This window comes from Myodes glareolus, chromosome 6 (assembly GCF_982192425.1).
Source record: "Myodes glareolus chromosome 6, mMyoGla1.1, whole genome shotgun sequence".
Lineage (NCBI taxonomy): Eukaryota > Metazoa > Chordata > Mammalia > Rodentia > Cricetidae > Myodes > Myodes glareolus.
In genome coordinates, this window is record NC_142031.1 from 99,481,179 (window position 1) to 99,495,101 (window position 13,923).

At 41.0% G+C, this 13,923-nt stretch overlaps 1 protein-coding gene across 1 annotated transcript in view; it reads right to left on the reverse strand.

Moving 5' to 3' along the window:
- Positions 1-13,923, reverse strand: part of Babam2 (BRISC and BRCA1 A complex member 2) — a 362,656-nt gene that overhangs the window by 224,271 nt on the left and 124,462 nt on the right. Inside the window, exon 6 of the mRNA XM_087907383.1 lies at positions 11,762-11,836. Within this exon, the coding sequence (XP_087763509.1) occupies positions 11,762-11,836 (75 nt within the window). The remainder of the gene's footprint in view (positions 1-11,761; positions 11,837-13,923) is intronic.

The following is a 13,923-nucleotide window of genomic DNA, read 5'->3' on the forward strand; positions in this document are numbered from 1 at the left end:
AAAACACTAATGTACCAAAAAATCATCTATAAACCATAGCAATGTTTGCATTATGCTGGCATGCTTCCACTATTTACCAATTATGTAGGGACTAATTTGTGTTGCTGAAACACGCTCTGTAACAGAACAAAGTGTACTTGCAGGGTTAGCATCCTCTATGAGACAGGACTGAAGACAGGCTCACAACAATCATTTGAGATATGGTACATTCTATGATTGTAATTTTAAAAACAAAACACAAGCCAACTATCAAAAAAAGGAAAATTAAATTGCAAAATAACCAAAGAAAACCAAAATGAGAAAGTTCACAGTTTGGGACTGCTCTTCAGTTTCCACACGAAAATGCACTATTGTCAGAATTACAGTATGTCTCATAGATATTTGGGGTGAATTACTGAGTTCTAAACTCTGGGTAGGAGAAAATTAAGAGGAAAAAAGTAAAGCAAACAATTTTATGTTACTTTAAATTTTCTTCAGAGTAGTACTTTGAATAAGTAATAAATTTAACACACTTAAGCACTCATTAAATTACTAAATAATACCCAAACCGTTCCAATTCTGTACTTCCTCCAAGCTCAGAAGTCACATTAGTTAACTTCCTGTCACTAGAACAAAAGATATGAGAATGTGTTGCCCAGTTTTATGTCAACCTGGCATAAGCTAGAGTCATTTGGGAAGAAGGAACCTCAACTGAGAAAATGCCCTCACCAGATTGGCATATGTGGGGCTTTTTCTTGGTTGATGATTGACGTAGAAGAGTGCAGCTCAGTGTGGGCAGTGCCATCCCTGGGCTGGTGGCATCGGATGCTGTAAGAAATAAGAAAGCAAGGGGAGCAAGCCATGATAAGCAAGTCAATAAGCAGTGTTCCCCCCATGGCTTCTGCATCAGCTCCTACCTTGATTTAATACAATAGTAACATGAAATAAACCCTTTCCTCCCCGCATGCTTTTGGTCATGGTGTTTTACAAAGCAGTAGAAACCCTAACTAAGACAGGTAGTTAATAATGGTTGCCAATTTGGTAGGAACTAGAAGCATTTAGGAGAGAAACTTCTGGGTACACATATTTTCTGGGTACAGATTTTCTGGATTATATTAACTAAGGCGACAATACCCACCCAAAATGATTGTGAGCCACTCTATTCCACTGGCCAGGGTCAAGGACTGAATAAAAAGAAAGTGCACAGTGATACTTATGTTTTATGTCTAAAGATCAGAAGGGCAAAGTTAAGCCTCTAGAGGTCAGGCAGTGGTGACACACACCTTTAATTCCAGGAGTTGGGAGACAGAGGCAGATGGATCTGTGTGAGTTCAAGGCCATCCTGGGCTACACAAAATCAATGCTGAAATAAATCCAGGAGGTAGTGGCTCACCACTTTAATCTGTATAAATATGAAATACAGATCACTATAAAAGGGAGTGGGCAGTAGCAGCCATTGCTCTGTGCTTCCAGACTGCAGATGCAATGTGTTCAGCTGCCTCCTGCTCCTGCGGCCACACTTCCTCTGTCACAGGGGGCTGCATCTTCAGATGTGAAACAAGGCAATTGATTTCAATTCATAATCAATTCCCCATAGGTTTTGGCCTGTAGCAAGACAACATATCATGCTAAAAGCACATTATAGAATGAAACTACTCACCTCACAAACAAGAAGCAAAACAGAGAAGATGAGGAAGAGACCAGGGTCCACAGTCCCCTTTAGGATGTACTGCTAATGACAGGGAGCTCCTGCTAGAGCCACCTTTTGGGACTGAACCCCAAACATTCAATACATGGGCCTTCGAAGATATTCAAATTCATATTTATAACAGAAAGTTGCTAAAAGCTGCCTTGTTTTACCTTCTTGACATTCCCAATAATCCTGTGTGGCACATCTAGTATCTTAATCAGTTCTGATTACTGGAACAAAATACTATGTAATTAGCATAAAAACAAGCAGGTTATTTCTTATGATCCCAGCAGCCAGAAAATCCAAGATAAAGGCCACGGCAGATCTGGCTCAAGCACAGATGGGTCCAGACCGCTCTCCGGGGTCTCTTTCAGACAGACCGGTGACTCAACCACTCACGCTCACCAAGTCACATCCATTTATTTATTTATCCACGACGCACCAGATACCTTTGTAAAGACAGATCCACTTCCATAATCTAGAAGATGAGCAAACTACTGCCCATGGGCAAAATCCAACCCAAGGCCTGCTTTTGAAAATAAAGTTTTATTGGACCCCAGCCATAATCACTCATCTACATACTGCATGTGACTGCTTTCATACCATGACAGCAGAGTAGTTGTGACAGAAACCATATGGCACATCAGTCTAAAATTTTACTATCGTGCCCTTTAGAGATGGCTGGCCCTCAGCTACAGGGAATTGTTCTCCAAACCTCACTTCTCTCTCTAGATTGGAGAAGTGTGATGAGGACAGTGAACGGAAAGTCACAAGTCCCATACTTAATGAAGAAACAGCTGACATTTCCCAGTAGAGTAAATGTTCAGCCCATCTCACTGTTCCTGCATGATTGAGTCCCAAATGCAAATTTTGGCTCAGAGTTAGCAAGGATAAATCAAGCTTGTTACTGGAATAAACAGTATGCTTCTTTCATGGCGCTGTCTTCTGGTACACATTCCTGTTTTCAGAAAAGTATGCACCCTCCTATTTGATCAGACAGAAACTATTTCCCTTGAGATAAGAAGATGAGGGCTCCCTGTGAATTCATAATTCCCTTTCAAGGACCAGACAACCGCTTTGCTTTAAAGCCAGATTGCAAAAGAATGAGTTAAAGCAGTCTTTCGAAAGGCTACGTATTACATGTGACTTTATAGAATCAAAAAAAAAAAAAAAGTAAAAGGTCTCAGATTCAGAGGCATTATTTAACTATATGACACACAGGAAAAAAACCTGTAAGGTCTGCCTTTAAGTTTACAGACATGTAAACTTTTAGGATGAGTGGGGTTGGGGGCTTTGCAATTTGATACTGAGAAATAATTGTAATCAATAGCACCACCCTAACAAGCTTCTGAATTTTAAAGAAAGGGAATATTTAGGAGATATCATCCATTTCCTTCCTGGAAATTTGGTAAAGTTAGATGGACTTTCAAGAGACTCTCAGTTGTAGAGGGCAATGCAAAAATTCATGTCCTTCCTCCCAAATCCCAGGGTCATGAAGCAACCTCATTCTCTTCTTCAGGGAGAACAAAGCACACCCCTACATCAATCCTAAGGAAAGGTCAGGAAAATGAGACATGTCAAAGCTCTACCAATTTATTAAAAGCTAATTCTTGACAGCAAGGCACAAGATGTGACTGTCACACATATACTTTCAAACATGCCATCATCTATTTCTCCAAATTATATGAAAGAAATGGATGTTTCCCACTAACATAGCTGTAAACTTTTCAAAGGCAGGCTATCGGTAAGATTGCCACATTCACGTATGTGATGAATTTAAACAAATCCTTTAGAGGAAAGCTTTCACTTTAGAAAGAAGCTATAAAATCTATAGGATGCAGATCTCCAGCTTTCGTTGACCTTCACAATTAAGAGGTCTCAGAGGAAAGAACTGAGGCACTAGGAAACTTAGAAACAGAGAACACTTAAAGCGACATGAAAAGGGAACAAAGCTCTCATCCTGGAATAGTTTGTCTTTGCTCCTGACTGACTAAGGAAACATCAATACAACAGATAAAGCAAAGCTGCCAACAGAAACAGTGTGTGCTTCCTAAAGACTCTCTCAATCAAGGATGCTAAGGACAAAAAAAGCTGTGACTACTTAGGTCCCCAAGCAAAAGCCTTCTCTGATTATTCTGCGTGGGGCTATTGTTTCAGTGAAGCCCAGTTGCTTTACTTGGGCTCTTCAGTTCTAGCTTCCATCTCATTTCCACAACTGGCTCTGTTAAAATGTCGACTGAATGTATTTCCTAAGCAGTCACACGCTCACTAACACCAAGCCTCTACCCTGACCGCTGTGTTCTCCCCATGGGCTCCTGGCTAAGTGAGGTGTGTCTTTAGTCACCAGCTGGTCATTCAATAGCATCTGGCTATTCCCTTCTTCACGGACAGTTTTAAAACTTTAGATTAGAGTTCTGGGCCCTCAGTCCTTCTACCACACACAGTTCTTCTCAGCTTTTGTTTGCTTACTGTTTCAGGCCAATCTCCTCTTTCAAAATGCTTTGGCTTCATTATCCCTCTTCTCCACACTGAGCAATGGTTCTTAGAGCAATGGTTCTCAACCTGTGGGCCATGTTCGTTTCACAGGGGTCACATATCAGATATCCTGTATATCCGATATTTACATTACGATTCATAACAGTAACAAAATTGCAATTATGAAGTAGCAACACAAATAATTTTATGGTCAGGAGTCACCGTAACATGAGGAACTGTATTAAACAGTTGTATTAAACTGTATTAAACATTAGGAAAGTTGAGAACCACTGTTCTAGGGCCTTTCCTCTTGTTGCCAACTTTAATACCTCTGAGCATCTGATTATTCTTAAATGAGTTAAGCAAATTCATCAGGGAAAAGTTGAAAGAGAACAGGCTCCTGGGTTGGGAAGAGAACACAAACAAGGTGGTACCACTGCTCAGAGAGAGCCCTGGCAGGACGGTGAGGAAAGTTGCCTGCTTCCGACTAAAAACTCACATGAAGGAGCCATGAAAACAGCACTAGACATGAGAGTAGACGCTTGGAGCACTCAACAAGAAACCACCACTGTGTCCAAGAGGAGCTTAAACAGACGGTGCTAGCAGCGACACTGAAGGGGGACCAGACACGCGAGGCAAAGGGGCCAAAGAAATAAAAGCAGAAGCTGCTCCATGGTAACTCAGTACAAGGATGAAGACCACCTTTTTAACGAGGCCTGAAATACCCTCCCAACATCAGGGTGTTGTAACTCATCTTTCTGGCATCATTCTTCACTAGTCGCTTTTCAGAAATTCTCTTATAATCTAGATTATTTCCTACTCCTCAAACCAAATGTCCCCACAGTCATGCACCAACTGGATAAACTTAACTGCACTGAGGTGTCCCTTGCCCCTAGTCCTAAGTTTTCCAACTACTCCTATGCACAACAGTCCCTATATTTTTCCTATTTTTATTATAATTGTCAACCGGTATTAATTTACAGATTAATGGGTTTCTCTGTGCTGTTTCCATACCATCATTTCATTTTTAAGTCAACTACATATGTGGGATCCCGATTGGAACTTGGTTATTTCTGATGAATGTCTGTTAGCTGAGTGGTCAACTATATTATGAGGTACTTGAGGACAATGAATAATGCTGGAATTTTTAGTGTGGAGAGGTGCCGTTCTGAGTCTAAATCAAGACTCAAATATTCTTCATGGAACGCACACCAAACCCATACCCTACTCATATGGAAGGTTCCAATGCTGAGCTTACAGGAGCATGGAACACTGTGGGGCTCAGACACTGACTAAAACCCAAGTTCAAAGTCCCTCATCTTTGGGTCATTACATCACAGTAAGATCAACCGTAATAACAAACTGAACATATGAATCACGGAAAGGGAGAAACAGTTTTTCATTGCCCCTAGGTTATCACAATCCACGGGTCGTGATCAACATGAAGAGATACTCTTGTTTTGGCCTGTCTCAGTTTTTAAAAAAAATATTTATCAGACTAGTAAAATGGCACAGTGGTTGAAGGTGATTGCCAACAAGCCTGATGACCTGAGTTCAATTCCTGGAATCCACATGTTAGGAGAGAAATGATTTCTACAAGTTGTTCTCTGACCTCCACGCATATGCCTTGACATGAACACAAACACACATGCACACACCCATGCATGTACATATACACACGCACACAAAATATATAAGTCAGAGCAAAAATACTTATCTTCGCCATCACTTAAAAGGTAGGCATTTTCATATTCAAAAAATGAATGCCCTGAGCTTCTGGGCTCCTTCTACAAACATCTGCATATCTGGCATGCCAGGCTCTACTGTCACGGGGAAAACAACTCGAGCTGAACAGCAGCTGCCGCGCTAGATGAAGCACAGGCTTGCAGGCTCATGACCGTTCTCACAATGTCCTACTACAGGACATCAGTCAGAGCCACTCTCCCCAGTACCTTCCTGGCCCTGCGAGCATCCGCTGAGCCATGCTTGACTGAAAGTAGGCTGGTGGCAAATGCCTAACCTAGTAACCACGGTCAGACTGAGGAAGCTGCTTCTGTATCAACCAGACAATGCCAGCAACAGGGACTCTGCAGCGCTGCCTTCCTATTAGCTGGCTGCTTGAACCATTGTATGCTAGCAATCTGGGCATGCCCTGTGACTCTGCCTGACTAGAGCTCCCAAACATATCTTGCTAGGCTCACCTTCATCTCTGCTGTCTCTACTTGGCAGAGTGAACTGTGCTTTATATTGTGCGCCCTGACTGATCAGACAGCCACAGTGGGTGGCTTCAGAAGAAAGATGACCGCCTTGTCTCCTGACAGATGACCGATTTGGCTTTTTTCCCCTGCAATCATTTTCACAGTGTCAGCATCCAGATTCTATAGGGGAAAGGAACTGTCTCACTGTGTCACATAAAATAAAGCAGAAACCACAAGTTCATGTCCTTCAGTCCCAGGAAACAGATTTGGGCTCTGCTTCCGGCCTGGTCTAGGCTATAACCTGACCATATCCTGTGGAGAGACACTCTGGAAATATGTAGACTGTATGAACAATGTGACATTTTCTTATCCAAGAAAAAGTTGCTGTTGATATTTTTTGCAAGGTTATGTTAATCATATGCACTATGAGCTGACTAGTCTAATGTCAACTTGACATAAACTAGAATCATCAGAGAAGAGGAAGCCTCAATAGCGAAAATGTTTCCAGAAGATTGGGCTAGAAGCAGATAAACCTGTGAAGCATTTTTATAATTAGTAATTGATGGGGAAGGGCCCAACCTATTGTGGGTAGGGCTACCCCTGAGCTGGAGGTCCTGGGTTCTATAAGAAAGCAGAGCGAGCAAGCCATGAGGAACAAGCCAGTAAGCAGCATCCTCTATGGTCTCTGCATCAGCTCCTGCCCTGCTTGATTTTGAACCTGGCTTCCCTCAACAGATTATGATTCAGCACACGAACGCCAAATAAACCTTCTCCCCCACAAACTGCTTTAGGCTGTGGTGTCTCACCACAGCAGAAAAGGAACAAGAAACACTACCAGCAGGAAGTAATTGCTACTTCACCTTCCAGTTCAGCGATGTTTGACAGCGTCCAATGTATTGTTTTACAATATAACTAAAGAGAGTCCCACCAATAGGACTTTAGCTTCGGTACAGTCTGTATAAATCTGGCTCATTAATTTAAAAATGCCAATTCAAATAATCATACATATCATGTCAACAAACTTCTTTCCCCCCTCAAAAGTATTATATTTGTAGTTTTTGAGTATTTCTTATTTAGATGACAAAAAATTTAGTGGAAAAATTAGAATTTTTCCCCTCAATACAGAGTATGGTTTTTAGGAAAACAGAAGAAAAAAAAGACAGAATGTTCTTAGCATATATTGTTAGGTTTAGTATTTCACAGAACAAAGAATAAAGATGGGAATATAGAAGCCAGTTTTGACTCTAACAAAATTAAGAACCATGTCTTCTAATTATTACATCTCTCCTACAAGGAAGAGACCAGTCATCCTTGGCTAGCTCTGCTGACTGGTTCCATAACTCCTCATGGATGCCAAAATCTTCCTGGTGCTTAGGTTCTTCATAGAAAATGATAGAATTTGCATAGAACCTATGTGCATCCAGCACAGACTTCAAATATCTAGTACCACGTAAATGTTTTACTAATAACTGCTATATCACATTATGGAATAATAACAACCCTCCCCAAGCCGCCTGCACACATTCAGTGGAGGTGCACTTTTTCACAAATATTTCATGGATGCTTGGTTAAATTCCTGGAACCTGAGGCTCTGCAGGGTCAACTCACATAATTACAAAATACCCTCTCTTTGTTAAGTATCGCAGTGAATGAGCGCACTTGGACCCTCCCAGCTGTTCTAATGAGAAATCCACCAGGTGGGGTACAGAACTGAGCGCAAGAGGAGCACACTTGGAGAGGTCAGGCTTCTTGATCTACAGTCTACGAGGCACAGGGTCAGTTTTGCTGCTGTGCGATGCACTACAGAAGCAGAATCATTGTACATTGCCCCTTTGGTTTCCACAAGTTTGTGCTGAATTTGTATCATCTGGAAATAAAGAGTAGTGACTGGAAAATTATTTTTCTACTGAATGAGTTTTCATATAAGTAATTTATATATCTAAGTCTTTGATTTAGCTCAACCAAAAGTAAAGTTCAGGGCCTGAAGTTAGGCTTCATTTTAAGAACCTTATCCACTTATAAAGTAAAATCATACCATTGAATATTTATTAAATTGTTCATCCTAACATCAAAGAATTATTAGTAAGTACACTTGGTATAATTAGTAATAAGAACTTTAAGAATAGATGGTGAGTTACCATAATGCAATGGGGCTCATTGCAACAAATTTGCAGGGTGTTACGACAAACCCCATGCAATCTCAAAATTTACAAGATCTGCTTCACCATCCAACTGCTAGGCAAAGTGAGGTGAACTGCTTTGATCATGATAAAGCATGCCCTAACCTAGGAGCTGAAGGAGTTAACTTTATTTGTATACCGACAGAAACAGTTACAGATCTAGAAATTAGGTGGGTATGGTAGTTTGAATAGGTAAGGCCCCCCACAGACTCATGTGCTTGAATGTTTGATCCATAGAGACAGCACTATTAGGAGGCGTGGCTCTGTTGGAGTAGGAAGTGTGTCACTATAGAGGCAGTCTTAGAGGTTTTATATGCTCAGATTAGGCCAAGTGTGGAATACAATTCACTTCCTGTGGCCCATGGATCAAGATGGAGAACTCTCAGCTCTTTCTCTAGCACCATGTCTACCCATATGCTGCTAAGCTTCTCGCCATGATGATTATGGACTAAATCTCTGAAACTGCAAACCAGCCCCAATTAAATGTTTTCCTTTACAAGAGTTGCTGTGGTCATGGTGTCTCTTCACATAAATAGAAACCCTAAATACTACAGTGGAGAATATCTAAATACAAGCAGCATGTAAAGCAAATGTTCTCCAAAGGGCACAGCAAGGGGCTGGAGAGATGGCTCAGTTGGTAAGAGCTCTTGCTGCTCTTGAAGAGGAACTGGGTCTGACTCCTAACATTCACATGGTAGTTCACACTTATCCCTAACTCCAGTTCCAGGGGATCCAATGCCCTCTTCTGATCTCTACGGGCATCAGGCATATTTTTACATATAAAGTAAAATAAATAAATCTCTTTTTTAAAAGCATAGCCAAATGTCTGAAGGTTGTGATACAACCGATCTTAAAGCCCCCAACACGTACTCTGCACCAAGTCTGGGACTGGCCTTGTTTGCTTGCTTGTTGCTGTACGTGTGCTTTCATGTCATTGTTTTGCTGTGGTTTGGTTTGCACAAATTTTCCTGTTTTATTCTTGTTGTTTTACTTTTTTGCGTAAACTAAAGATCCAAAATGACAGTAGTGTGGACATGCAGACATTTTATCTATAGCACACAAATTACTTCAGAGTAATTCGAGGAGGAAAAACAAAAAAGCACTTCCCTATTTTGGCTAATATGTTCCACCTTTCTCTTCTCTGGCTGATAGGGAAACCAGAGGAGGCAAGGCATATATGAGACTTATCACAATAGAAAACAGAAATCCAGGCACTTACGACTGCAGACCTTAAGAATACGAGCACAGACAACAGTCACTCAGAAAGCCTCCTCAAAGGACCAGGCCCAAAGCATCGGAGCAAATGCACAGTCACTAAATGGGGATTAGTGTGATTATATGAATACTGAACCATATATACTGTTGGATTTGGTTTTAAAGGAGCTGACGGGAGTTTTAGCTGGAAAAACTGAAGAAGGACACCACAGTATACACAGGTTCCCAAGGAGACTTCCTGCTATAATAAGAGAGCATAATGATTGCTGGAACCAAAAAATTACACACGGTAATCATGGATTCAATCCCAATCAAAGGTTCTAGAGAGACTGACAAACCACTGATTGACCTCCAGTTTCATTTGAACTTCACAACTAGATACTAAGAGAAAACTAGTCCACTGGAAACTAAAAAGTTGATGTTCCACCAAAGAAAAATCCCTTATTTATTTAAAGGAAAATAAAATAATTTTCCCCTCATAGAGAGAATGAGTACTTAGGTGTGGCATCATACACATTTAATCTCAGTACTTGGGAAGCAGAGGCAGGTAGATTTCTCTTGAGTTCAAAGCCAGTCTGATCAATACATATTGATTGCCAGGGCAGCCAGTGTTATGCAATGAAACCCTGTCTCAAAAATCAGAAAAAGGTTTTGGGGTGTAGCTTCTGATACTACCAGGAGACAAAATGTCATGAGGTTTCAACACTACACAAAGAACTATAGGCAACTGAGGAAAGCTGGGAACAAGAAAGATGGCCTTCTCCAGAGAAGAGGACATCAGCTGACAGCCAGCCCTGAAAACATGCTTACAGGTGCTATTATATGGACTAAACGCGTTATATTTAGGAATATATATATATATATATATGTGTGTGTGTGTGTGTGTGTGTGTGTGTGTGTGTGTGTGTGTGTTTATACAGATATGCATACAATAACATTTTTTTTTAAAGACAGTAAATTTGAAGTAAAGTGGGGAGGGGTAGGTGACAGGGTGTGGAGGAAGAAATGGGAATGTTACAAAGAAAAAAACAAACAAAAAGTTCCCTAGTTGTCTGTTTGTTTATTTGTGACAGTCTCAGTATACAGCCTTTGGCTGAACTGTAACTCGCTATGTAGTCCTGGCTGTCCTGGAGCTCACTATATAGACCAGGCTGACTTGAACTCATAGGGATCTGCCTGTCTCTGCCATCGACGCTAGGATTACAGTACGTGTCACCACCGCCTAGCCTTCCCAGTCTCTTCTATTGTTCCAGCCGATATTCTTCCAGCCATTCTCAAGAGTCCTGGCTGACGTTGCTGCTTTCTACAATGTGTGGGGAGACTTGTGCATGGGTTTTGTTTCTCCCCTCAACAGTTATAAATACGATCCGCTCTCTAAACAACATCAGACGAAGAAGGTGGAAACTTTCTAAGATGAAACTGAACTGAAATAAGCACAGATTGAAACAAGAGTGGAGGGCAGTCTGCCAAATCCTCGTCAGAGCTGAACCGGGGCCTCTGGCTCGGTGTTTCCTTCTCAGAACTTGTTCTTTGATCTGTGTGGCTCCTTTCACTAGTCACAAACTAGTCCTTTGGAGCCCACCCCATCTCTGCGAGGCATGCACCCCTTCCCAAATAGTTGTTCCCAAGGCATCTTTCCCATTTTAGAGAACACCATATATACTGATGAATCTCTGGAACAGCCCCAACTTGAAGGGCGCCTGAGTTCAACTGCGGACATAAAGAAGATGAAATGCCCTTTAGTGAACATGCTCAATATGCAGGATGCCTTGGACAAGTTCTATGAGTCTTTCATCCCAGTAAGATTACTAGGCGAAAATGATTTTCCTGAGTGTAATTTATTTATACTGCTAATACATAACTACCTTGCAAAGGTTAGTGCTTTAGCGACGGAAACAGAATTCCTGCAATAAGCGTCAAAACTCAACATTAGAACAAAAAATGAACAAACCAGTTATACAAATATTGAGCTAAATGATTAAAGTTTGATTTGCATTCTCTTAATGATAATTGTATATTTTTACCTTGAGAAGGTATGTGGGAATGTTGCTGAAATCTACTGGTAACTTCAATAGGAAACGAGCTGAAAATTCACCAGTCTGCAGTGGGGAAAAAAGATTAAAATATAAAACAAGTTGAGAAATAACAATTACAACCAAGAAAAAAAATCTCAACTATTTCAATATGAGGACAACAGCAATTAGGGTTTCCTAACACAGGGCAGAAAAGTAAGGTGGGAAAGTAGAGGAGGATTAAAAAGAATTCTTGAACTATTAAAAGAGCACAGTTTCAATGTCAAAGTCTGTATTTTATTGCACGATAAAATTTTAAAGTAGTACTGCATTTTTTAAAACTGTGAAAAAAATACATGAATGAATATAATTTTTCAAAAGCCTGAAACAGGAAGAGACCAATCCAGCCCTTAGACTCATTTGCTTTACTAAGCATGCATACCACCTCACTGATTTCATAACATATCATCATGTATGCAGACGGCCGTTATAGCTGTTACCTATGGAAGCCCATACAAAGACCAACCCCACTCATGTAAAGCAATACATCAATGTAAATCCAGATAAGTTTTCAATCTTTGGAAAGTTCATTAGTATTATTATCAACTAATATTTTCAGTACTTTCCTCTACAATCCACGTGAGAAAGATACATAGAATTGGAAATTTAAAACACTTAATCTACAATAATAATTCTAATTAATTCCTGTGTGTATATGTTTTGCCAGGACCTCACGCCCTGGTAAAAGAAAGTTAAGTGCTTTTCCTTTCTTTTTTTTTCTATTGTTTTTTATTGCGCTATACATTTTTCTCCACTCCCCTCCCTTCCTCTCCTCTCCCCTTCTACCATCTCCCATGACCCCCACACTTCCAATTTACTCAGATCTTGTCTTTTTCTACTTTGAGCACACTACTCAGTGACCTAGGGGTTCCAAGGACCTATGCAAAGGCAGCAAAGCCGCTGGCAAAGCTGGTAGGGTCCTGAGTTTTCCACCCTCTCTCACTGCGAGCATATAGTGTGGCTTGGGATTTTGACACAATGAATTCCAATACATGTCTGACAAAACAAACAAACAACAACAACAAAACCATAGACGATCTAAAACGGCTTCAGAGAATGGCTCTAGTCATTCACTTCAGAGAATGACTCTAGTCATTCACTTGGATTAGAAACACAGATTAATGCACCTTTCATCTCTTAATAGAGAAACTTGTATTTATAAAAATGGTAAGTAACAAGAGATCCACAACTGGTCAAGGTACAGAGAATAAAAGATTTTTAGAATACCCATCCCTTAACAGGACATCCAGATCATAATCCCTTCCTCCTAGGGTTCATGGATCATTTCAGAAGGGACAGAGAAGTATAAAAAGCTGAGTGGTAAATGATTACATAGAAACAGCCAAGAACCCATGCTCCTAACTGACCCTCTTCTCTTTCCCCTGTAAAATCAGGCTCCCTGTCTGCTCTCACCTATCAGCAAGCAAGCATCATCTTAAAGGATCCCTTCTTTTATCTCACTCCCTTGGGAAGCTCCCATCTTATTCTTTGTTCCATGTTACAAAATCTTCCTGGGGAGGGTCTATTTGAGCTCTGCATTTTCTCTCTTGTCATGCTCTCTATTAAACCCTTCTTCCTCCATCACTCCACCAAAATAGCTCTTGCAAGGTCATCAATGGCGTCCCCATTGCCAAACCCCATAGTCATTTCTGCCTTCGTCTCAGTGTCCAGTTAGCCGATCTAGCAGGGCTGAAACAATGGAGCATGCCTGGGATCAACTCCAAGATCTCTTAGCTTGGTCACACCCACCAGGAGATCTCATACAAGCTCACGACCTTAAATAATATTTATACACCAATGGCTTCCAAATGCCCTTGCTCCTCCCCAGACATTCTTCTAACTCAAATTTTTTTTATAAATTAATTTATTTGTTTATAAAAATTTCCACTTCCTCCCCTCCTCCCCCTACCCTCCCATTCTTCCCAGTCCCTCTCCCCCCCCCCCAACTCTCACCCCTCCTTCCTCTCCAGTCCTAAGAGCAGTCAGGGTTTCCTGCCCTGTGGGAAGTTCAAGTTCCTCCCCTCTCCCTCCAGGTCTAGGAAGGTGAGCATCCAAACAGACTAGGATCCCAGAAAGCTAGTACATGCAGACAAAACAAGACCCAGTGCCACTGA